Raw genomic sequence first — 26,271 nt, 5'->3', positions numbered from 1 at the left:
TTGTAATCTGCAACTAAACAAACGAATTACTTGTCTGCCCCTAGTGAGCCTTCATTGGCCCCATCCAGGTTGGTTCTTGGAAATTATAAGAGCACTCCCACCGTAGCATTTTGCTCGGGGGACCGGCTCCAGAACAAAGGCCCGAGGGCCGGTGGAAGGCGTCCAGCGTGACGCAGGCCGGGGGACGGGGGAGGCCCGAGGGCCAGGCCCGTGAGGAATTGACAGGCCTTGAGCCCGGGGTGGGAGTGACGCCATGCTGACGCCAGGGTGGCGTCAGCGTATTATTTTATTTTTTTTGTGTCAGGCGCGTGCACCCCACCCGCGCGTGGGGGCGCGTCCTGACAGTTTAATCAGAAAAAAAAAAAGTTTTGTCTGTTACCGTTGGGAAGCCACGTGGCTTCCCACGGTACGTTAGATCCTAACGGTCACTTAATGTGGACCGTTAGATCTCAACGGTAAAAAATTTTAAAACTGTCAGATTTAATATCCACCGTTCGATCTGAGATCAACGGTGGATATTAAAATGCTTTATAAATTAAAAAATAAATGAAAAAATAGTTTAAAAAATCTGAAAAGTTACCGTTGTGACACGTGGCACAATCTGGAGCGTTGGAATTCAAATTTTTTTATATCCAACGGCAGAGATTAATTAATTGAAAAAAAATTCAAAAAAAAGTGTAAAAAATTCAAAAAAATTCAAAAAAATTTCTGAAAAATCTGAAAAAAATTGTAAAAAAAATTGTTTTTACTTTTCTATAAATACCTTCTCATTATCATTTACCTTCACAACAATTTCATATTTTCTCAACTACTTTCAATCACATTCCTTTCTTTGTCTCAAAGTTTGAATCCATTTTTTTTTCAACAAAATGACCACTGGTGCAGGTACGAATTGGTCGCTTATTGAAGATGTTGCGTTGTGTACTAGCTGGGTTGAAGTTACTCATAGTTCGCTTACGGGTAATGAGATGCAGTTGCGAGAAATGTGGAGTCTTATTCATACCAATTATCTTGAGAAAATTGGTGGGAAAAGAACCAAAGAATCGATGTCCAGTCGTTGGAAATTACTTAGCCAATCGTTTAGTACGTGGAGAGACGCTTTGGCACAAGCTAGTAATAATATTCGAAGTGGGGAAAATTACTCGGATATGGTAACAAGATATTATTATTTATTGTTTGTATTCTTTATTTGTTACGTACAAAATTTATTATTTATTGTTACTTATTTGTTACATTATAATTATGTTGTTTGTTACATTATAATTATGTTATTGTTACTTATTTGTTACATTTATTTGTTACATTATAATTATGTTGTTTGTATTATTTATTTGTTACTTATTTTCATTAAAATTAATGTATATATATATATATATTTGTTAATTATTTTCATTATTTACTAAACTTGAAGCCTTCTTATTTGCTTTGTTACTTATTTTCATTATCTTTGTTACTTATATATATATATATGTATATATTTGCTAGTTACTTATTTTCATTATAATTATTTATTTGTATTATTTATTTGTTACTTATTTTTATTGTGTAGGAACTTCAAGCACAAGCTTGGTATGCTGCCAAAACCAAAAGCAAAAATAAATCATTCAACCGGTGGGAATGTTGGAATATTTTCAAAGATTGTCCTAAATTTAGAGTTGTGCCAGTTGGTCCAGAAGTGCACATGAACAGCACCCCTCTACACTCTACACCCGATCATGTTCATGAAGATGATGCAGAAGAAGTGCCCGAAACGCCCCTCCCTGAACAAGCGTCGGGTTCGACCCGTTTTCCAATTAGGCCTCAAGGTAAGAAGGCTACAAAGAGAAAAGAGAGTGCTTCCAAGAACGATTATGCAAAGTTCATGGAAGAACTTACTCGCCAAGGTGAATTGACTTTGGCGAGGGAACTGGCGAAAGATGAGGCTGATAAGGCTGATAAGGCATCAAAAGCAGCAGCTGTTGAGAGAGAATTTTATGCTAATGAGAGAGAAAGAGAGCTACTTAGGCAAGAAAGGGAACATGTTAGAGAAGAAAGACGAGCTCAACAAGATCGTGAGATTATGAACATGTCTTTAGAAGGGAAGTCTCCAAATTCTAAATTTTTTTGGAAGTCAGAGAAAGCGGACGTGGTGCGAAGGAGGCGTGCAAGAGAAACAATAGCAAGCCAAGGTGGTTCTAGCACCGCAAGAGAAGATCATCCTAGCAGCACAAATTGGTTAAGTGATGATGAATAGAGTACTTTTTGTAATCGGAGCCCATAATTTTCCAATCACTTTGGGTTGTAATTTATTATTTATTGTTTGTATTATTTATGTTGTTTCCATGTTCATGAATATTTATTCAAATTAATTTGGTAAGTTATTTAATTTGGTAAGTTATTTATGTTGTTAAAAGTCCATTAAAAAAACATAGATTACATATACTAAGAATTACATAAACATAAACATAAAAAAATTACATAAACATACTAAGAATTACATATACTAAGAATTACATAAACATAAACATAAAAAAATTACATAAACATACCAAATAATAAAACACACCAAATAAAATAACATAAACATACCAAATTCAAAATAACACACTAAAATGAACTTAATTATCTTCAGCTTGTTTCAATGCCCACTGGTGCTCTATCAAGTCAATTTGTCGGGCATTGTGCATGTCTGGCATTTGAAATGCAGTATATCGTTGAATGAGCCTTTCATTGTAACGTCCATCCCTTTGTAATGGCTCATGTTGCACGGGGTCATCGGTGGCGTCATGAGCACAATATATACGTGTTCTTGAATTGTTCATCGGGTCTGGCTCATATTCATCAACAGCTTCATAATCGTACTCATCTTCCACAATCATGTTGTGAAGAATGATGCACGTCATCATGATGGATCGAAGCGACTCTACATCAAACAATCTGGCAGCACCCCTGACGATCGCCCAGCGAGCTTGGAGGATACCAAAACAACGCTCCACATCCTTCCTGCACCCCTCTTGACAGCTTGCAAAGTGTTTTTCCTTCGCACTCCGCGGACGTGGCACTGTTTTGACAAATGTTGACCAGCGCGGGTAGATGCCGTCAGCTAGGTAGTATGGCCCGTCGTACATACGTCCGTTGACCTCATATGTAACTTTTGGTGCCTTTCCTTGCAGGACATCGTTGAACACTGGGGATTGGGCAAGGACGTTGATGTCATTTTGAGCTCCCGGGACCCCGAAAAAGGCGTGCCAAATCCATGTATCAAAAGATGCCACCGCTTCCAGAATGATACTTTTTGCCCCTTTTCTGTCCCCATAAGCGCCTTGCCATGCACTTGGACAGTTTTTCCACGTCCAGTGCATACAATCAATGCTTCCAATCATCCCAGGAAAGCCACGCATCTCTGCCTTCTTCAACAGCCGCTCCAAGTCCATGTGTGTGGGTTTGCGGAGGTACTCAGCCGTGTAGATAGATTCGATTGCTCCGCAAAACCTCATCAGGGACTCAAGAATGGTTGATTGCCCCATCCTCGTTATCTCATCCACTTGGTCTGCAGATGCTCCATATGCAAGCATCCGCAAGGCAGCAGTAATTTTTTGCTCCGGCAGTAGACCCATAGCACCAAAAGCATCTTTTTTTTGCACAAAATAAGAATCATGGTTGCAAACAGCAATCATGATTTTGTTGAACAAATGTCGTTCCATTCTAAAACGACGTCTAAAGTACGTATCAGGGAATGCACTATTAGGAACAAAATAATCATTCAAGAGTTCCATACCTCGTCGTTGCCTGCTTCTATCAAGGTTTCCGGAACGCCTGGGCCTGCAGATCTGAGCCGCAGCTTGGATGACTCGACGGGAATGTGAGGCTCTGCCCCTTCTTACGTCGTCATCTCTCATTTGACGCTCCTCATCTTCTTCCCTCTCATTTCTTACCCCCTGGTGATTGAACATTGATTCTGATTGGTTAAACAAGTCTTCCTCTTCCTGATTCAATTCCCACATCATCCTTGAGGAAGAAGAAGAAGACATTGAAAGAAAGAAACATAAACTATGAATATTGAAACTGATTTTTGTGAATAAGGAAGCAGAAATTATGAATAATGATAGAGATCTTGAGAATTTTGGTGTGAGATTTGTGAAGATGGATGGTGGATTATATAGAGGATTCAGAAAGGATTAGGTTCTGCATAATGCCACGTGGCATGCCGTCATTCGTTAAAAATCTGATGGAAATCTATCATCCAAGATTGTTAATAGATTATGACACGTGGCATGCCGTCATTCGTTTAAAATCTGATGGAAATCTATCCTCAAAGATTGTGAACCGATTATGACACGTGGCGCGACGTGATTGGTTAATAATCTTATCAGAAATCCATATTATAATTATTTATTTTGTATTATTTAATAATACTTAGGATAATGACACGTGGCGCACCGACAACGATTAAAAATCTTATCCGATATTACATTTAAAATTATTTTGTATTAATTTTATAAATAAAAAAAATACTAATATTTTATTGCCTATTGCCAGGGCTATAGAAGTGTAACGGTGGAGATGCAAAATCTATTGCCAGGGCTACTTACTGTTCATTAAGGGCAATTACTGTTCATTAGGTGGATTGAATAGTGTATTGCCAGGGGGGAGGGCTCCAACGCTGGAGTTGCTCTAAGCTTTAACTCAAATCAAGCAACCTTGTTGGTATGTCGAGCTCGTTTGGCAATGAGATTTGATTGAAGTGGATAACTCGCATCATCTTTGTTTGCAACTAAAATGTGCACCATTTTACTTATTCGGGCCATTTGAGTAAAATATGGCATTTGGAGGATTATTGTGCAAGAGGCTAACTTGGAAGATATTTGGTTGCATCAAGTGGGATAGTTTGACATTAAAATAATACTTTTCCCAATTGTTTGGGTGGTTGGGAAGGCACCATGCAAGCTTTCGGGCAAAGGGGTGTGGTGAAAGAAGACAACTTGCTTCTTTTAATTATTTTATTGCAAGTGGGAGATAGACATGTGGTGGAAATGCAAGCTTGCCTATTTTAATATTACATCACATGCAAGATGGCAGTAGAGTTCATTCGGGAATGTTCAATGTTTTCAGCAATGGGCTTTCTTAGATCTCTATATAAAGAAGTAGAGGCACAAAAATTATGGACACTCAAACAAACAATCAATTAACTCTACTCAAATCAGCTTCTCAATCTCCTTGTAGACATTTACCTTTGGCCCTTAACTCGGGTTTGGCTAAGAAATGAGGTCTCCCCTCTGGGGATGTAGCAGCACAGTACAGATACAACAATGCCACCCTCGATGTCAAAGCTGATACACAATCAAATGTGGTTTGCCTACTTCATTTTTCTTCCGACGTTGATATTCGTTATTTTTGTTAGAATATACTTTGGTATGCGCATAAAAGTACAATAAACTCGTATTTCTGTGACCTGTTCAACTTAGTTCTAGTTTCTAGAGTAGTTGACGAGTGTGACATGCGTTCTCTTCCCTTTTCTTCAATTTCTCTCAACATCAACCAATTTCTTACTTTTTGAATAGTCATCTACTTTTAGAAATTAAGAGAGACACTGTTTACAATTTTCCATCCTATTTTTTTCTAGAGGAATGCTAAGGAACTCTAAATGAGGCTTTTTATAGACTTCTTGTTACTTCATATTTTTGACATAATTTTCGTATCCATATTATTAAATATTATGCCAAAAAAAAAAATTTCAATGTCGTTTGGAAAGCAACAGAAAATATATTAATAAACCAACCACTCTTTTGCTTTCTTTTGATCCAAATTTCAATGCCCTTTTTTAGAATTTACGGCTGAAAATAAAATAATTTTCTTCCAATCATGTTAAAAGAAATTTTCGTATCCATATGTTAATAGTGACACGCTAATTAGTATTGTGTTTGGTATGAAATTAAATTATTTTAATGATCAATAGCAAGCAAAGAAAGGGTCAATGGTTGTGTCAGCGTTTCCTTTGTTTCATGTTAAGTTCATTCAGACGATATTTACTTGCATCAAATAAGAAAGAAAAGTGATTACCAGTTCTTTTAGTTTTTTTTTTTTTATACATTTCTATTTAATCTTGACAATTGAATCTGATTGGTTTATTTGATTTGATGGTTATAAATAAAGAGAAACTTATAAAGTTAAAATAAATGTGTTGAAATCATTTTTTTGTAAAAAATTAACGGATCAAATTAACATCTCTTGTACTATTGAATAGGAAAATAAATGCTACTTTTACCGTATATTTGTATCATCGTTTGTACTATCTCTCAACTAGAGATGGAACCCACATATGTGACCCTACCTCAATTAGACATATAGTATAAATGGTGGTACAATTATGTAATAAGTGTAGCATTACTCGTAACACTATTCTAAAATATGAAATCCCAGGGCAATAAAAATAAAATAAAATAAAATAAAAATCTAATGTCCAAACAGATCGCCCTTTATGAATATGTACACAAGCAGAATCGGATAGGGAACAAATAAGTACTTATCAGAAGCAGAAGCAGAAAATGAGAAAAGACATGCACCCCTTTAGGCAATACCACCGTCAACGCCATCGTTGCTTATCGTTTCATGCAATTCTTTCTCCTCAAGCCGATGCATACAAGTTCGGCACAAAGGAAAACCACCGGAACCCGCAGTTGGATTTATCCGGCAGAGAAGGGCATTTGGGGACCCAATGCCACGTCCTCCTCGAAACCTTGAAGTACAAAACCTCCGGCCAATTGTAGCAGCAGACGCAGATCAAACCCTGATGCCAAAAGCAGTAGAGGTGCTCGTAGTTGTGGAAACAAACCGACATCAACTTCTTGCACATCCTTTCCGGCAATCTCTCCACCTCCACCCACTTCATTCCGCCGCTGCATTCCCATTCCCACACTTTCAAGCTCCTGGCAATCCCATTTCTGCCGACCCCACCAATCAGACACAGCTTATTCCCCTCTCCTCCTCCGCCGTCTCCGCTGCTGACTAGCCGAGCAAACATGAGCTCCGCCGGCAGCTCCGGAATCGGTCTTTCCCACTTCCCGCTCTCTATATCGAAGCAGACAATCGAAAACGGCTCCGGCGTCACGAAATACAAACACCCTTTGAAGTAAACTCCCTTCTCCTGACAATTGTTGCTTAAAACCGTCTCGGAAAAGTTGAATTTTTGCCAAGATTGGGCCTTCGAATCGTAGAGCAAAGTGCTTTTGGACGACGACCCAGAAGAGATCATGAACAGATTGTACCCAGCAGGGGTGGAAATCAAAGAGAAAATCTCGAATCCAAAAGGGTAATATGGGAATTCGATCACTCTGGAGGACTTGGTCATAAGGTTCAAGACGAGAAACGAATTGGGGAGAAAGAAACAGAGCAACCCATTGGACGAAGAGAGGAGGGAGGCTTGTGCTGCGCCTGTTGCGCAGGGTAGCAGAGGAGAGAGAGAGAAAGGTAACTTGCGCCAGGTGGCGGCGGTGGTGTCGTAGAGAGGGAAGTGGTGGAAGCACTGAGGGTGGGAGAGGAGGAGGAAGGAGGGGAAGGGGGAGGAGGAGTGCTTGAAGACGAAGGAGGGAGAGAATAACAAAGACTTGAAGCGCTTGCAAGTCGATCGAAGTTTCAGCAAGTTTTTGAGAGGGAGGAAAGAGAGGACGAGCTCGAGGATCTCCTCCGGCAGCTTGCTCCATATTCCGGCATCCATATCCGGTGGGGTGGAAGGAGAGGAGGGAACGGCGGTGGTTTGACAGTTGTGGTTTGGCTGAGAGTGGCCTTTCATTTGAAACAGAGCATTTGGGAGGAGAGAGAGAGAGAGAGAGAGAGAGAGAGAGAGAGAGAGAGTGTGCGCGTTCGTAGGTTTTGCCGCGAGAGGGTTGAAGATTAAATACGAAGTGATGTAAAAAGCATTGACTTACGCTAATGACCTTAATTATTCACACTTAATCCAAGTGTTTATTTTAATAATCAAGAAAGAGTCAAGTGTTAGGTGGTTAATCATTTTTAAGTGCAAATTTTGGGACGGGAAATCAAGTGGGCATCAAGATTTTGATCTGAGAATGTTAGACATGAACGTATGTTCACCTGCCTGCATAGAAAACTTGAACATAAAGTTGTAAACGATCCATGATACGTTATTACAAAGTTTTTTTTTTAATCAAATTGGTCATTGAAATTGACATAACTCTTCATTTTTGTCCTTGAAAATCGAAAGCAATTGTAATGGTCTCTGAGTGTGTTCACCATCAATCATTTGGTCATTTCATGACAAATCTCTATTAATAAGGATAAAATGACAAATATACCCTCAAATTTTGTCAAATCATTTTGGCCCAGTGTTTATTAAGTTGTGGGCCTTTTTTTTCTCATTTTGGTCCTTAATCAACAGATTTTTTTACGGAATAACCAAAATAATTGATGGTTGATAAACTCATGAGCTACTTTTATTGATTTCAAATCTCAGAAACCAAAATGAAGAGTTATACTAATTTCTAAGACCCTTTTAGTTAAAAATTGTATTAAGACTGCACGGAACATCTTTATCTTGCATACCAATTTAGAATAAATAAATAAATAAATACGCCTCAAGAGAAGGGAGCATGATACTAGAATATATGTACTAAATAGAACTTTCCATAGATTTGTAATCAAATATAGGACTAAGACATGACACTAAAGTATGAATTATTATTGATTTAGGGTACCTCTCCCTCAAATTTTTAATACACGAAATTAACCTTTTTTCATATTTCCCACTAACTTCTGGTTGACAAAGTCTAAATTTGTTATCTATGAACTACAATTTCAACTACGTGCTTACTTGTTTTGGATTAATTCTCATATTGGTGAAGTGATTGATTCTATGAAAACTCGGTGGGCGGTGTTTGTGATGGCATGTGAAAGTCAATTTGGAGTAACTTAACTCTATGATTGGGCGATTCAACCTTTTCGTGCAAGCAAGATTGTTTTTGACCGTTGATTTGAGCCCTCCACACTTTTTGGATTGATTTATCAACCGCTCTTAGCGATTCATTCGCGGGTTGATGCCTAAACATTTTGAATATTTCTAATCCTTTAGACCAATTTCTTATGATTGGGTTAAAATTCAAAATTTAAGTTTTTAACTTACCCAAAACTTCTTTAATCGTTGAGCTAAACAAAGAATTTAGGTTAGAATTTATTTTTAAGCCAAATTTAACCCCGTTGTTGACTCCGTTGGCAACTTGCGGACAAACTAACAATTAATTTTTGGGGCCTTTAGTGTCACTTCCCGATCTGGGGCGGATCACTTTCCGAACCTGCTCCACCACCGTCGCACGATATTGTCCGCTTTGGGCCCCGACCACGCCCTCACGGTTTTGTTTTTGGGAACTCACAAGCAACTTCCTAGTGGGTCACCCATCATGGGATTGCTCTAGCCCCCTTCTCGCTTAACTTCGGAGTTCCCATGGAACCCGAAGCCAGTGAGCTCCCAAAGGCCTCGTGCTAGGTAGGGATGAGAATACACATTTAAGGATCACTCCCCTGGGTGATGTGGGATGTCACATTTAGATCCAGATCCAAAAACATAGATGGTTTTTAGGAGTGAGTCCAATTACCTAATTATATGTATTTATTTTTTGAATGCTCATTTTATATTTTCTAAAAATATTAAAAATCAATTAAAATCTTCTAATATTATGAATTTTCAACCCCAAAAAATATAATTAATATCATATAACAAAAAAAATAATATATATATATATTGACATAAATCTATCTGCAAATCATTCTACCCAAACTCAAGTAACAAATATATGAATGTATATCATACCTATAAGTAAGATATGAAACTTAACTAAAAGGTAGAAAAAACATACTATATCTACAAGCAAGACACATGAATCTTACTTAATTATAAAAAAGAATCTATCATATAGGTAGATAAATATAATTAACCTATGATATAGGTTGATTATAAAAATAAAAACTAAAATCTATAAATGGGGTTTAAAACGGGATAAAGAACAAGAAAGAACAAAATAAATAAATAATCAAAGAGATAATTAGGAAGAAATTTGATTTTTATAATAAATCTTATCATTTAAGAGATAATTATTGATAATAAAATAATAAGATTTAAGGAATTGGACTTATTTTAATAAATTGGACTATTCCTTCTATTGGCTCAAAAAATTGGACCTATATCAAGTTTCCCCCTATTTTTTTTATTGTATGACCCACGTGGTTAGATTGCTAGTTCAATCAACGGTCTAGATTCAATTTTTTTAAAATAAAATTTATAAATACATTAAATTCAATGCATAAGATCAAATATGAGTAAATCTAACGGTAAAAAAAATCTGACAACTTAAAATTAAATTCAATAGCTAAAACAATTTAAAAAATTATTTAAATAAAAATTCACTCAAACAGTCTATAAATACCTATGTATTTGTTCAAACATCTACAAAAAAACCACTTTTGCCAAACAATTCTTCTTCTTTATTTTTTATTTTTTGATCTTTCTGCTCACCTGTGTATTTGATTTTAAGAATGGGGTAGGTCGTGTGGTTTTCCATGTTATTTCATGTGGTGTATATGCGTAAGAATGAGATAGATTTAGCGATTTTCTATTGTTTATCCAAATTTAAATACTTTTATGTTAACATGTTCATAAATATAAAGTAGGATAATCTACATAAATTTTATTTACATAAAAAAGTTGTCAAAAAAAAAAAAGAAAAAAAGCCTAAAATTATTCTTTAATAATTTTCGCTAAAATTTTAAGCAAATAACATGGAAGAAGAAAAACTGTTTTGAGTTGGAACTTAAATTTTTTTGGACTAAAAGTTTAAACTGTTTTGAGTTGGAACTTAAATTTTTTGGACCAAAAGTTTAGATTTAATTCCAAAAATTTTTTGGACTAAAAGTTTAGATTTAATCCCAACCATTGAGGTTGGTCTGAAAAATTATATATACTAAAATCCAGTTGGGAATGACACTGTTCATTAATAGTGTCCGGACGGAAATACCCCTGTTTTTTCCTTTCCATTACCTTCTTGCTGCATGATTCACACAGTAAAATACCTATATTGCCCATGATTCCCACGTGTTGATCATCCTTTCTCCTCCCAGGTTACGTGTCTATGGTCCTCGACTTATGGCACAAAGAAAACTGACAAAAAATTATTTAAAAAATATGACCTAACTCAGGCCACATGGTTTGTGGTGCTCAACACAATAAAAAAAATTCTAAAAACATTGAATGCATGCACAAAATAATTATTAAAAAATGTGAGAAACCCACTTGTTCCCATTCCACTCCGAGTCTCCTGCAGTAGGTGGTATGGAAGGATTTGGATCATCTCCTGAGCCCAAGGAGAGGATCCTCTTGACCAAAGCACTTGGGCCGTTGGATGAAAATCCAACGGCTATAATTATTATAACTTTAAAGGGATCCCTCTGTTTGTAGCCGTTGAATTTTCATCCAACGGCCTAAGTGCTTTGGTCAGAAGGATTCTCTCCTTGGGCTCAGGAGAGGATCCAAGTCCGGTATGGAATACTGTTTGTGGCACACAACACACTAAAATATTATAAAAAAATTTCCATGTGCTTATGAAGGTGCATGGCTGGGCGGCTCTTCAATGGGTTGCTTCTCACACAAGCAACAAAGAAGCAGATGGCAAAAGAGAGCCGTGGTTAGCCAACTATGGAGATGAGATTGTACATAGTTGGTGATAGTGCAGGTGGAAATATTGCACAGAGCCTACGAGTTGAGAGCTTGTTTGGCATTTCTGTCCCACCCTTATTTTTGGGGTTCCAAACCAATTAGGCGATTTAGAACCTAGAGATGAAGACTTTGATAAGACTCTGGTTTATAAAGGTTGGGACTTTGTTTACCCGGCCATCAGCTCCCGGAGGGATTGACAATCCAATGGTGAACATGGGTGCTCTAAGCTGCTGCCTGTGTGTGTTTCTGGAAAATATGAGCTGAGGGATCGATCGGGTGGTTTTGTATTATGAAATTTTCAAGGAAAGTTCGTGGAATGGACAAGTAGAAGGAGATCAGGATCATTTCTTGATTGAGACTGAGGGGAGATCACCAAGGGGGGACTGCATCCTAGCATTCTAACATATAGTTGGGAATGCTCCTAATCCACAAGGCATCCCGCAAAATTGATAAACTCGCGCGCATAACATGAACCAATAATATTGCAACACATGTTTTTTATTTTAAAGATTATTTCATAAATACTTCATGCTCAACCAATGGTAGATTCATAAATTTTTCCTATCCGAGTCTAGTTTGGCTTGTTGTTCATGGCTTCTTACTCTACTCCGACTTCTGTAAGGCATTTTTCAACTATTTTGCTCTCGTGACAAACGTGTTCAAGAAGAACATAAAATAAACCATGAATGAGAAACAATTATAAGAAACTGGGGCATTTGAATACATTGGTCCATATGTGGATCCACTATCACAATCAACTGATAACGAGTGCTACACGTTCGATATAGTTTGCTAAGCCATCAAAAGATATCAAAGTCTATTTGATAGATTTTCATTAGCGTCTAGAAAGGAAAAATTAAGAGCTCTTCTGCAAAAATTTTACCTCAGCTAATTGCAGACTTTGCTGTTAATTAGAATTCCTCCTAATTTTGTGTTTTAACTCTCAATGGAAGCAGATTGTGTTTACTGTTTAGTAAGCGGGACTTTCGACTCTGAACGAGAACAGTTTGTTTCGGTTAGTTTTATTTTGACTAACCAAAAAAAAAAAAAAAAAAAAACGTATAATAATATATATATGTTTTAAACGTAATCGTAAGCATCAAAGCTCTTGTAGCTCAGTTGGTTAGAGCACCTGCTTAGTAAGCAGGAGGTATTGGGTTCGCCTCTCAACGAGAGCAATTTCTTCAATCTTTTTGCTCTCTCTTTTTTTTGGTTCTGCAACTCTAGGGTTTTACATGAACTCCAGGCATTCACTCTCTCTCTCTCTCTCTCTAGAACAAGCTGCTAAAAGTTTCTCATTCCGCCATTGGCAAGAAATCCACAGGTCTCTCTCTCTCTCTCTCTCTCTCTCTCTCTGACTCTCTACTGGCAAGAAAGCCACAAAACCCCAGCGAAGGGTTTTACATTTTGAATTTTCTGCTGTGGATTTTTAATGTATTGTTTAAATTTGCAGACTTGCTGAACAAGCGCTACAGCACTGACCAGAATATCAACATCACCACCTACATTGAAACTGGACTTGTAAGCCCAAATAATATTTTCAACACTTTCTTCTGTTTTTTTTTTTAAATTTTGTTGGAAAATTTCTTTTTTGAATTTTTGGATTGCTATGTATGATGATGTGCTTTACGATTTGAATTATCAGTTGTTTGCTGGTGGGGTTTCTTAGGTAGTTCTTGACTTGCTGCATTGGATTAGAAGCAATTGAATCAATAATCATCACAGTTGCATATTGGATTCCTTTTGCCTTTTCCGAATCTATTGTCTCCAACTCGATTATAAACGACTTCTTGAAATGTTTCTTGTCAATTTTGTGGACTGGTTCTCAAGTACGGAGCTAGAAATTTCTTCTAGTGGGGGCAATCGAAAACAACTAAGAAAATCTTATTATAGTATGGTTATACGCAATATGCTAGTAAGGATGGTTTCAAATGATGATGTATTACAATTCCAATATTACAAAAATTTCAATATAATAGTGGAAAGTGGCAAAGTGATGAGAAAAATATAAGTACATGATAGGTGGAAGAGCTTTTTTTTTCGGTTTGAATGACAAAACAAGAGCACTATTGCTCATATAATATTTGATATGAAATATAAGTAGAATGAATGTATGTTGAATATTACATACATATATTTTTTTCAAAGATAACTTGTGTATATTATATAATTGTAGTTTGCAACTAAACAAGCGAATTACTTGAGTGGGGGCATCTGCCTCCAGTGAGCCTTCATTGGTTCCGTCCATGCTGGTTCTTGGAAATTATAAGCTTTAACTCAAATCAAGTGACATTGTTGGTATGTCGGGCTCGTTTGGCAATGGGATTTGATTGAAGTGGATAACTTGCATCATATTTGTTTGCACCTAAAATGTGCACCATTTTACTTATTTGGGCCATTCGGGTAAAATATGGCATTTGGAGGATTATTGTGCAAGAGGGCTAACTTGGAAGATATTTGGCTGGATCAAGTGGGATAATTTGACATTAAAATAATGTTTTTCCCATTTGTTTGGGTGGTGGAGGTGTGTCAAGAGCTTTGTTTAATTAAAAAAATGCATGTTTTTCATTACAAGTGGATGGGAAGGCACCATGTAGGCTTTCGGGCAAAGGGTATGTGGTGAAAGAAGCCAACTTGCTTCTTTTAATTATTTTATTGCAAGTGGGAGATAGACATGTGGTGGAAATGCAAGCTTGCCTATTTTAATATTATTTCACATGCAAGCTGGTAGTGGAGTTCATTCGGGCAAGGTCAATGTTTTCAGCTATGGGCTTTCTTAGATCTCTATATAAAGAAGCAAAGGAACAAGAATTATGGACGCTCAAACAAACAATCAATCAACTCTACTCAAATCAGCTTCTCAATCTCCTTATAGACATTTACCTTTAACCAAACTCCATTTACTTTCCTTGTTTATTAGCTCTGCTGCTCACTAGTAGTATCGATCTCCTTTGTAGTTTTTTACAACTCATTTCAAGTAATTTAATTTACAAGCAATCTACCATACCAGTCATTTACTTTCCTCTGTGATTTACACTTCCAGCAAACCTGCCATTTACATATTGTTACATTTCTCCACATAAGTGAAGTCCTTGTTTTTAAGGCAAAGAAAGAACCTTGATTGAGCCACTCCCACTCAATGACACAATTTCTTGGTTAGAAGTCGAACTCAGGCGCAATCTCAATCATTGAAATCTCGTCTACTAGCGGCATCTAGTAGTGGCACGCTCACACCCATCAATTTCATCATGTTCGAGTAAATTCCCAACATGCCTGCAAGGCTCATGACGAATTTAGGGGGTGGACAATCTTCAAAGCTTAAAGCAGTTAGATGTGATGAATTTATCTCTACAGTTTCAGGCCCTTAACTCGGGTTTGGCTAAGAAATGAGGTCTCTCCCATGGGGATGTAGCAGCACAGGACAGATACAACAATGCCACCTTCGATGTCAAAGCTGATACACAATCAAATGTGGTTTGCCTACTTCATTTTTCTTCTGACGTTGACATTTGTTATTTTTGTTAGAATTTACTTTCGTATGTGCATAAAAGTACAATAAACTCGTATTTCTGTGACCTGTTCAACTTAGTTCTAATTTCTAGAGTAGTTGACGAGTGTGACATGCGTTCTCTGCCCTTTTCTTCAATTTCTCGCAACATCAACCAATTTCGTACTTTTTGAAAAGTCATCTACTTTTAGAAATTAAGAGAGACACTGTTTACAATTTTCCATCCTATTTTTTGCTAGAGAAATGCTAAGGAACTCTAAATGAGGATTTTTATAGACTTCTTGTTACTTCATATTTTGACATATATATTATTAAATATTATGTCAAAAAAAAAAAAAAAAAAATTTTCAATGTCGTTTGGAAAGCAACAGAAAATATATTAATAAACCAACCACTCTTTTGCTTTCTTTTGGTCCAAATTTCAATGCCCTTTTTTAGAATTTACTTCTGAAAATAAAATAATTTTCTTCCAATCATGTTAAAAGAAATTTTCGTATCCATAATTATGTTAATAGTGACATGCTAATTAGTATTGTGTTTGGTATGAAATTAAATTATTTTAATGATCAATAGCAAGCAAAGAAAGGGTCAATGGTTGTGTCAGCGTTTCCTTTGTTTCATGTTAAGTTCATTCAGACGATATTTACCAGCATCAAATAAGAAATAAAAGTGATTACCACGTAGTTTTTTTATTTATTTATACATTTCTATTCAATCTTGACAATTGAATCTAATTGATTTATTTGATCTGATAGTTATAAATAAAGAGAAACATATGAAGTTAAAATAAGTGTGTAGAAATCATTTTTTGTAAGAAATTAACGGATCAAATTAGCATCTCTTGTACTATTGAATAGGAAAATAAATGATACTTTTACCACATATTTGTATCATCGTTTGTACCATCTCTCAACTAGAGATGGAACCCACATATGTGACCCTACCTCAATTAGACATATAGTATAAATGATGGTACAATTATGTAAGAAGTGGAGTATTACTCGTAACAATATTCTAAAATGTGAAATCCCACAGCAATAAAAAACAAAATAAAAATAAAAATCTAATGTCTAAACAGATCTCCCTTCCTGAATATGTACACAAGCAGAATCGCATCAAGGGAACAAATAAGTACTTATCAGAAGCAGAAGCAGAAATTGAGAAAAGACGTGCACCCCTTTTGACACTACCACCGTCACCTCTCGGACTAACAAGTTAACAACACAACGCCTTCGTTGCTTATCGTTTCATGCAATTCTTTCTCCTCAAGCCGATGCATACAAGTTCGGCACAAAGGAAAACCACCGGAACCCGCAGTTGGATTTATCCGGCAGAGAAGTGCATTTGGGGACCCAATGCCACGTCCTCCTCGAAACCTTGAAGTACAAAACCTCCGGCCAATTGTAGCAGCAGACGCAGATCAAACCCTGATGCCAAAAGCAGTAGAGGTGCTCGTAGTTGTGGAAACAAACCGACATCAACTTCTTGCACATCCTTTCCGGCAATCTCTCCACCTCCACCCACTTCATTCCGCCGCTGCATTCCCATTCCCACACTTTCAAGCTCCTGGCAATCCCATTTCTGCCGACCCCACCAATCAGACACAGCTTTTTCCCCTCTCCTCCTCCGCCGTCTCCGCTGCTGACTAGCCGAGCAAACATGAGCTCCGCCGGCAGCTCCGGAATCGGTCTTTCCCACTTCCCGCTCTCTAATTCAAAGCAGACAATCGAAAACGGCTCCGGCGTCACGAAATACAAACACCCTTTGAAGTAAACTCCCTTCTCCTGACAGTTGTTGCTTAAAACCGTCTCGGAAAAGTTGAATTTTTGCCAAGATTGGGCCTTCGAATCGTAGAGCAAAGTGCTTTTGGAAGACGACCCGGAAGAGATCATGAACAGATTGTACCCAGCAGAGGTGGAAATCAAAGAGAAAATCTCGAATCCAAAAGGGTAATATGGGAATTCGATCACTCTGGAGGACTTGGTCATAAGGTTCAAGACGAGAAACGAATTGGGGAGAAAGAAACAGAGCAACCCATTGGACGAAGACAGGAGGGAGGCTTGTGCTGTGCCTGTTGCGCAGGGTAGCAGAGGAGAGAGAGAGAAAGGTAACTTGCGCTAGGTGGCGGCGGTGGTGTCGTAGAGAGGGAAGTGGTGGAAGCACTGAGGGTGGGAGAGGAGGAGGAAGGAGGGGAAGGGGGAGGAGGAGTGCTTGAAGACGAAGGAGGGAGAGAATAACAGAGACTTGAAGCGCTTGCAAGTCGATCGAAGATTCAGTAAGTTTTTGAGAGGGAGGAAAGAGAGGACGAGCTCGAGGAGCTCCTCCGGCAGCTTGCTCCATATTCCGGCATCCATATCCGGTGGGGTGGACGGAGAGGAGGAGATGGCGGTGGTTTGACAGTTGTGGTTTGGCTGAGAGTGGTCTTTCATTTGAAACAGAGCATTTGGGAGGAGAGAGAGAGTGTGTTTGTAGGTTTTGCCGCGAGAGGGTTGAAGATTAAATACGAAGTGATGTAGAAAGCATTGACTTACGCTAATGACCTTAATTATTCACACTTAATCCAAGTGTTTATTTTAATAATCAAGAAAGAGTCAAGTGTTAGGTGGTTAATCATTTTTAAGTGCAAATTTTGGGATGGGAAATCAAGTGGGCATCAAGATTTTGATCTAAGAATGTTAGACATGAACGCATGTTCACCTGCCTGCATAGAAAACTTGAACATAAAGTTGTAAACGATACATGATACGTTATTAACGAAGTTTTTTTTTAATCAAAATGGTCATTGAAATTGACACAACTTTTCATTTTTGTCCCTGAAATTCAAAAGCAATAGTAATGGTCTTTGAGTTTGTTCACCATCAATTATTTTGGTCATTCCGTGACAAATCTCCATTAATAAGGATAAAATGACAAATATACCCTCAAATTTTGTCAAATCATTTTGGCCCAGTGTTTATTAAGTTGTGGGCATTTTTTCTCATTTTGGTCCTTAATTAACAAATTTTTTTACGGAATAACTAAAATAATTGATGGTTGATAAACTCAGGACCTACTTTTATTGATTTCAAATCTCAGAAACCAAAATGAAGAGTTATACTAATTTCCAATACCATTTTAGTTAAAAAGTCTATTAAGACTGCGCAGAACATCATTATCTTGCATACCAATTTAGAATAAATTAATAAATACGCATTGAGAGAAGCGAGCATGATACTAAAAAATAGAACTTTCCATAGATTTGTAATCAAATATAGGACTAAGACATGACACTAAAGTATGAATTATTATTGATTTAGTGTTCCTCTCCCTCAATTTTTTAAAACACAAAATTAACCTTTTTTCATATTTCCCACTAACTTGTGGTTGGCAAAGTCTAAATTTGTTAACTATGAACTACAATTTCAACTACGTGCTTACTTGTTTTGGATTAATTCCCATATTGGTGAAGTGATTGATTCTATGAAAACTCGGTGGGCGGTGTTTGTCATGGCATGTGAAAGTCAATTTGGAGTAACTTAACTATATATGATTGGGGGATTCAACCTCGCGTTTGGTGCAAGCAAGATTGTTTTTGACCGTTGATTTGAGCCCTCCACGCTTTTTGGATTGATTTGTCAACCGCTCTTAGCTACTCATTCATGGGTTGATGCCTAAACATTTTGAATAGATATTTCTAATCCTTTAGACCAATTTCTTATGATTGGGTTAAAATTCAAAATTTAAGTTTTTAACTTACCCAAAACTTCTTTAATCGTTGAGCTAAAAAAAGAATTTAGGGTAGAACTTATTTTTAAGCCAAATTTAGCCCCGTTGTTGACTCTGTTGGCCACTTGCGGACAAACTAACAACTATTTTTTTTATTGTACGACCCAACCCACGTGGTTAGATTGCTAGTTCAATCAACGGTCTAGATTCAAATTTTTTTAAATAAAATTTATAAATACATTAAATTCAATGCATAAGATCGAATATGAGCAAATCTAACGGTAAAAAAATCTGACAACTTAAAATTAAATCCAATAGGTAAAACAATTTAAAAAATTATTTAAAAAAAATTCACTCAAACAGTCTATAAATACCTATGTATTTGTTCAAACATCTACAAAAAAACCACTTTTGCCAAACAATTCTTCTTCTTTAGTTTTTATTTTTTGATCTTTTTGCTCACTTGTGTATTTGATTTTAAGAATGGGGTAGGTCGTGTGGTTTTCCATGTTATTTCATGTGGTGTATATGCGTAAGAATGAGATAGATTTAACGATTTTCTATTGTTTATCCAAATTTAAATACTTTTATGTTAAAATGTTCATAAATATAAAGTAGGATAATCTACATAAATTTTATTTACATAAAAAAGTTGTCAAAAAAAAAAAGTCTAAAATCATTCTTTAATAATTTTCGCTAAAATTTTAAGCAAATAACATGGAAGAAGAAAAACTGTTTTGAGTTGGAACTTACATTTTTTGGACTAAAAGTTTAGATTTAATCCCAACCATTGAGGTTGGTCTGAAAAATAAGTACTAAATCGGAACGTTCCAATAAATATAATAAATTTCAAAAAACCAGAAATCCTCAGCCCATTAGGAAAACCCGACCGCCCATACATATCACAATCCTCAACCGACCCAAATACTTCACTATGAATCTCTCCCAGTTGTTCTCCAACTACTAATTTTCTTACATCGTCAAATATTTACAGAGATTGGGATTTTTCGTTCCATGCCACCAAAATTCGAAAAAAGTAGTGGAGACGAATTCTGACCGTTGATCTGGGCAAAGATCAAAACTTTCCTGTTGGAACTAGGAATTCCGTAGCGCCCAAGTTAAATATCCCACAGCTCCTCCATCACATTGAACCCTAATATAACTCTCTCTCTCTCTCTCTCTCTCTCTCTCTAACTTCTCTGTCTTTCGCAATTTCTTGAGTTCTTGGATTATATTTTTCTGCATTAGAGTTTTTAGGGTTTGAAGATTTTGATGAAGGCGATGAAGCAAAAGCTGGTACTTACAGTGGAATCAGAATTCTGCCCCTCGGCAGTTCAATACTGGGCGAATGGCAACACCAAGCGCGGACGCGGGAAGTCCGACATCACTGAGAAGGCGAAAAGGCACCTCTCCGCCTTGGGATGGAAGTTCTGGTATGCTAACAAGCAGCAGAAGACCGAGTTGCGGTACGAGTCTCCCATCGGAAAAGTCTACTACTCGCTACGCCTTGCTTGCCAAGCCTGTGTAAATTCTCCAGGAGGAGTGTTTTCCGAAAGCACTACTTCAAATTCCGGGGTGTCCGTGGAGTGCTCTGCTGCTCCTGATATCGTAGTAGATGTTACACAGCAATCGACATCAAGAAAAACGGTTAAGAAGAGAACGATTGGTGAAACATCGAAGGTCGATGATGATTGGAGTCCGAAACAGAAGCGAGGGAAGGTTCTTGCGGATATGAAGAGACTAAGGAAACAGAATAAAGCTACTAAGCAGCAGGTCACACACCTTTTACGGTCTACCAAAACCGCGAGACAGATTGAGATGACGGATCCTGGTACTCGAAACCCTAGGACAGTCCTGTCTTGGTTGATAGACAGTAATGCTGTGTCGCCGAATGCTAAGGTACACTACCGCCCTAGAAGAGGCACTGACAGTCCATTGGCAACCGGTCAGATAACCCGCGAGGGAATCAAGTGTGACTGTTGTTCTAAGGTGTTTACCCTCACTGGGTTTGAAACACATGCTGGTAGCACAAACCATAGACCAAGCGCCCACATTATTTTGGAAGATGGCAGGACTCTCAACGATTGTCAGAGGCAGATGATGAAGAGTCGGAAAGGAAGCACCAACACTGTCACACGGTCAAATGACGACGCGAGGGCTGACAATGTACATCAAGATCATCATCATCATCATGAGCAGAATGATGATATATGCATCGTGTGTCACTTTGGAGGCGATCTGATTCTGTGTGATCGGTGTCCTGCTGCATTCCACACTAGTTGTCTCGGTTTGAAGGACGTGTTGGAAGGCGATTGGTTCTGCCCGTCGTGTTGCTGTGTGAAGTGTGGTAAAGGAAACCCTAAGGAGGATAGAAATAATGGGTTTGTGATATGTAGCCAATGTGATAAAAAATACCACTTTGGGTGCCTGAGGAATGAAGGGGTTGCGGAATTGGAAAGGGATTCCAAAGGAGACTGGTTTTGCAGCAGAAAATGTGAAGGCATATATAAGGGAATCAACAAGATTGTGGGGAAACGAATTCTGGTGGGTCCCGACAATCTGACCTGGACAATATTGAGGCCATCTACTCCGGCTGATTCTGATATGGAAGACTTGACAGAGAACTACAGCAAGCTCAATTTGGCCCTGAGTGTGATGCACGAGTGTTTCGAGCCTTCTAAGGATCCTTACACGAAAAGAGACATTGTCGAGGACATTATTTTCAACAGAGAATCGGACCTTAGCCGCCTGAACTTCAGAAGGTTTTACACAGTGCTTTTGGAAAGAGATGAGGAAGTGACTACCGTCGGTAGCGTGAGGATATACAGTGAGTTGGCGGAAGTACCTCTGGTGGCAACTAGGTTCCATTATCGTAGGCAAGGAATGTGTCGTGTTATGATGGATGAGCTCGAAAACCAGCTCGTCAACTTGGGAGTTGGGAGACTGATTTTGCCTTCTGCTTCTAGCACACTGGCTACATGGACCAGCACTTCATTTGGGTTTTCAAAGATGACACCTAATGAGAGGATGCAGTTTCTGAATTATACTTTCATGGATTTCCAGGGCACCATCTTGTGCCATAAAGTATTGAAACGGACCAACTCTACGACGCCAGCAACCATACCGTTCGAAGGAAGTATCAAATTTGATGGATCGCCTGGTGTCACCTCTACAGTAATTCAGGCAGAAGACAATCAGCCGGAGAATGGAGCTTCAGACCAAGAATTGGGGAACGTTGCCTCCGGTGACAAGTTTTTGATTGATGTTGACTGCATGCTGTTGGACAACAACGACGAACCTAGTTTCTCGGCATGGTACAACAAACAGAATTTTAGGTTGATTCCAGGATTTTGTTAGGGTGTAACTATATAGGATAACTGAACAAATTATCGAGGCAAATATTTGACAGATACGTTTGTTAATTATGTTTTTAATGTGTTAATAAACAAAATATCACTTATCAAATTTTATTTTTTGTTCAGAACACTCAGTTTTTCTTCTTTTAATTCATCAGTGCACAAGTTTTTCCATGAATTTTTCCCTTGATTCTACTCTAAGAATGAGTTTAAATGTACATATAACACATGCCGAAAGAAATATAAACTTACTAATCATTGTGCCTATCAAATACAGCCTCTTAGATCTAAAAGCAAAACAGGAAGCTCCGAGAAAGACAAAGGTGCTCTACCTAGCGGAAATGAGGATCACAAGCACAGCGGGTGCTAGTCGCTCCAATTATCCTCGTCCTTGAAGGGTCCTTTATCCTGCATTTCCAAACATGCATAAGATACAAGCCGCTAAGCAACTAATAAGGTTAGATACACAAAATTATCAGGTGTCGCACCTCATTGGAAACCATTCTTGGCCGCCAAACTAGAATTTGTCTATCATTTCCACCAGTGTACAATTCCTGCAATGAGAGACATGAATTACAATTCATACAGGAGTAAAAAATCATCAATAATCCATAGATAACAAGGTGAGCTCATGGAATAAATAAATTAACGGAGGAAAACTTCAACAAGCTTTGTAATTTTAAATCTGATCTTAGAACAGTTGGAAAAAGGGCCTACAACTCCCGTTAATTGACATAGAAGTGGGAGGAACCGACTTTAATATTAAATGCCATTTTAGTTTATAAAGCATTGATTGGAAAAGACGTATAGAAAAATCCTAAATTGTTAGGAGAGTACCTGATCCTGTGAACTAAACCAGCAACAGTTTACTGTGTTCACAGTGACCACGAAATTTCAGGGATGTTTTACCCGACCACATATCGAACGCTTAAAAAACAAAATCAGGATGTCAAACGTTGAAGTTTGTAGAGATGCTTGCATTTTAATCCACATGTACAATTCAAAAGACTCAAAACCTACAAAAAGACTGCATTACCTTCACAGCTGTCATGCATGGAACAAAAACAAGCTCCGAATTCTGACTTGTAGCTAACTGTATGGGCTTGCTGGTTTGGATACGCACAGTTTCAAAGTTCACCAAAGTGTTGCAGCCAGATTCTATATCCCACAACCTCAGTCTTGAATCGGAACCTGAAATGCAAAAGCTCGATCAATGACATCGGCGGTGAGGAATGAGTGAAAGACCAATTAGACTGACATATGCACGAAAGGAATGAATCAAACAATAGGAAACTAAGGTGTGAGATCCCCCATGCATGCTTTTCTCTTTTTATTTTTATTTTCTGTTGGAGGTCGTATTCTGAAGTGTGATCTTTACTGTATGACACCAGCGAATCGGGTTAAACTGCAATAATTCTGTGATAAAGTGTAAACTGATGGATATAATTAAAAAAAAACATGTAAACAGTGAACCTGAAACACTATGATTAGTGTAAATATTAACTCGGTAAAAGGGACTCAAACATAGGATAAACAATTTAAATGGATTTCCTTCTTAAGCATAACAAATGTCCAAAATTAAATCACTCAACCTGCACTTAAGAGGTACATGCCATCTTCAGTGACTTTTAATCCAGTAACAGCACCGTAATGAGCAGCGGCACGATCTTGACTAGACAGCATCCCTGGATGTAATCTTTGCTTCATAGATCCCTTTACTGGACCTTTACCAATAGGTGAGTGCTTTGCACCACTCCCATTCGTAAGTTTCCTTTGTGCTGCCGAGCTTTTGCAGATGTGCTTTGACTTGGGGACGAGGACTTAACTGTTGAACCCTGAGCCGGACATAAAATCAAATATTATCAGTAAAAAGAAAAGTTCAACATAACCATTTTCTCCGGTTAAAACTAGATTCTCCTACTAACTACAAGCTTCAATAACAAACATTGCGAAAAATGCAATGATGTTATAATTGAAATTTGAAAAAAAGGAACTCGGGACTTATACAAGCAAATAGACATCGCATATAATGGGTCGTGCATTCACACTGTATCTTCAGTGTGGATCATCGTATTGGTTGAGATCTCATCACGTTTCATTGTCATAAAAGTCACAGATCCATGTGACACCAACAAGTTTAGCTGTATTCAACTTTGTATTGAATAAAACGGAGAAGAATAACATGACAGGAGTGAAGAAAGCATAAAAACATTTTTCAGTACCAATGATTTAATAGGTTAACATAGAGGAAACAACATTTCCCAAAAACGTATATAAAACCATTTCAGAAATGCTGGTGAAATAGGCTAACTAACAGCGAAGCAAATAATATTCATAAAAACTGAACAAAATTACGTGATAAGTAATTTGAAAACAAACTTTTTTGGCTCAGCCAAGAAAAGAATAAAACCTTAATTGTGCCAGAGCGTTCCAGGATGGGTGGACGCCTCCCAAGCTGAGACTGAGATTGGTCCAAACCATGAAAACATCCGGCACGTCTAATGTCCCAAAAACGTATTGCACCATCACATCCACCTGTAAGCAAAACCCACTCACTAGAAGTAGACCATTCCACAGTCATCACTCCATCTGCCATCATGAAAATACAGCACTTAGGGCCCTCTAGATGCATGCAACTTTATTCCTATGTGTTCACATAACCATGATAAGAAGTTAAAAAATTTTAACTTTCTATGTATCAAGCGCGCATCAAACGTCGAATTCTAAGAATTTTGGGACATTCCGCTATGGCCAGACAAGGTGTGAGCAAAAGCCACAGAGGCAACATCACAGAGGCAGGCTTGAACATCTTCGGTTCCGGCAGCAATGAGCATGTGAGAAGTTGCCAACGGTGACATTGCAGTCCGGTACACCTACCCCGGCATCTTGAAGTCCATCACTACCTGAGTCGTACTCGTGTCCCAAACATTGATGTGATGATCGTACGACCCCGTCACAAACAGTCCGGTGTCGACGGGATACCACACGACGGAGGACACCGCGTACTTATGCCCGTGCTCGTGCTGCTTATCCACCGCAAACAGGCACTTGTGCCTCGTGATAGCTCCGCCGCCTATGTAATCGATCCTGCGCTGGACATCGAACACGGCGGTGGAAGCATCGGAGGCGCCGGATAACAGGTACCGGCCCTCCGTCAAATCGAGCTGGAGAGAGTTGACGGAGCCGCGGTGAGGGGAGATGATGTCTTTGTGATTGGAGAGTTGGAGCGTTTGGATCCGAGTAGACTTGATTCGATTTGAGAACAAATTTGGGCGGAGCTTGCCCGCTTCCCTGTCCCCGATTTCCCGCCACATTTTCGGATCTGAAAAAAGGAACTTAAATATCAAATGATCTGAGTCATTAAAATTTGATTCAAAGACTACGAATAGAGGGTATTTCTAAAAGTTATAATAATTGTAGCCGTTGGATCAAATTTCAATGGTTCGAATCATTTTATCCTTAGACTCCATTTTTTTAGATTTGGAGAGGATCTGTACTCGTGAATGAGAGCTATCAAGTTTCGTTCTCGAATGATAAATTCGATATTAAATAGAATTGGCCTATTAGCTATTGTGATGAATGTGATTATTGTGATAAATTCAAGAATACTAGTTCGTTGTTGAATTCCCAATCACAGATAAACACATGTTTAATTATAATTTTTAGTTTTAATTATTTAGACACATGTCTATTTATGATTGGGGTTTAGCAACTGCTATTCTTTCGGTAGCAAAGTAGTGTTCTACATTCAATGATAGCCTAACCTAGAATCAACTACCCAAACAAAAATCATTAGGAATTGAGAAGTCGAGGTCTTCTCCGAATCTCTATGCCCATAGTTCAATGAGTCAAAGATCTAAGTCGTTGAAGAGAGGAAAAAAAAAAGATCCGGATCATTAGTTTATGTGAAGTTGGCCTGTAAAATGAACTAATGAGGACTGCAAAATTTAAAATAAGGACCATTACAAAGAAACAAACATGTAATTTCCTCCATATGTATCATT

At 37.9% G+C, this 26,271-nt stretch overlaps 2 protein-coding genes, 1 non-coding gene and 2 pseudogenes across 3 annotated transcripts; 2 read left to right on the top strand and 3 right to left on the bottom strand.

Annotated features, from left to right (window-relative positions):
• Positions 1 to 6,299: 6,299 nt before the first annotated feature.
• Positions 6,300 to 7,796, bottom strand: LOC103945259 (F-box/kelch-repeat protein At5g43190-like). Its single transcript, XM_009355806.3, has one exon. It carries the CDS (start codon positions 7,766 to 7,768, stop codon positions 6,605 to 6,607), a length of 1,164 nt encoding a protein of 387 aa, XP_009354081.2. The 5' UTR covers positions 7,769 to 7,796; the 3' UTR covers positions 6,300 to 6,604.
• A 5,006-nt stretch (positions 7,797 to 12,802) lies between these two features.
• Positions 12,803 to 12,876, top strand: TRNAT-AGU. The gene has a single exon. It is a non-coding gene; the product is annotated as a tRNA-Thr (tRNA).
• A 3,440-nt stretch (positions 12,877 to 16,316) lies between these two features.
• On the bottom strand, positions 16,317 to 17,929 carry LOC103945260 (annotated as a pseudogene).
• A 2,263-nt stretch (positions 17,930 to 20,192) lies between these two features.
• LOC103945341 (increased DNA methylation 1-like) lies at positions 20,193 to 22,268 on the top strand. The gene has a single exon (XM_009355900.2). The coding sequence runs from the start codon at positions 20,193 to 20,195 to the stop codon at positions 22,266 to 22,268; it is 2,076 nt and encodes a 691-aa protein (XP_009354175.2).
• On the bottom strand, positions 22,264 to 25,581 carry LOC103945261 (annotated as a pseudogene).
• Between the last annotated feature and the right edge of the window lie 690 nt (positions 25,582 to 26,271).

Source organism: the organism of the source record quoted next, unplaced genomic scaffold (assembly GCF_019419815.1).
Source record: "Pyrus x bretschneideri cultivar Hongxiangsu unplaced genomic scaffold, Pyrus_bretschneideri_v1 Contig15, whole genome shotgun sequence".
NCBI lineage: Eukaryota > Viridiplantae > Streptophyta > Magnoliopsida > Rosales > Rosaceae > Pyrus > Pyrus x bretschneideri.
The sequence above is the reverse complement of the archived record's forward strand: the minus strand, read 5'-3'. Positions and strand labels throughout refer to the sequence as shown.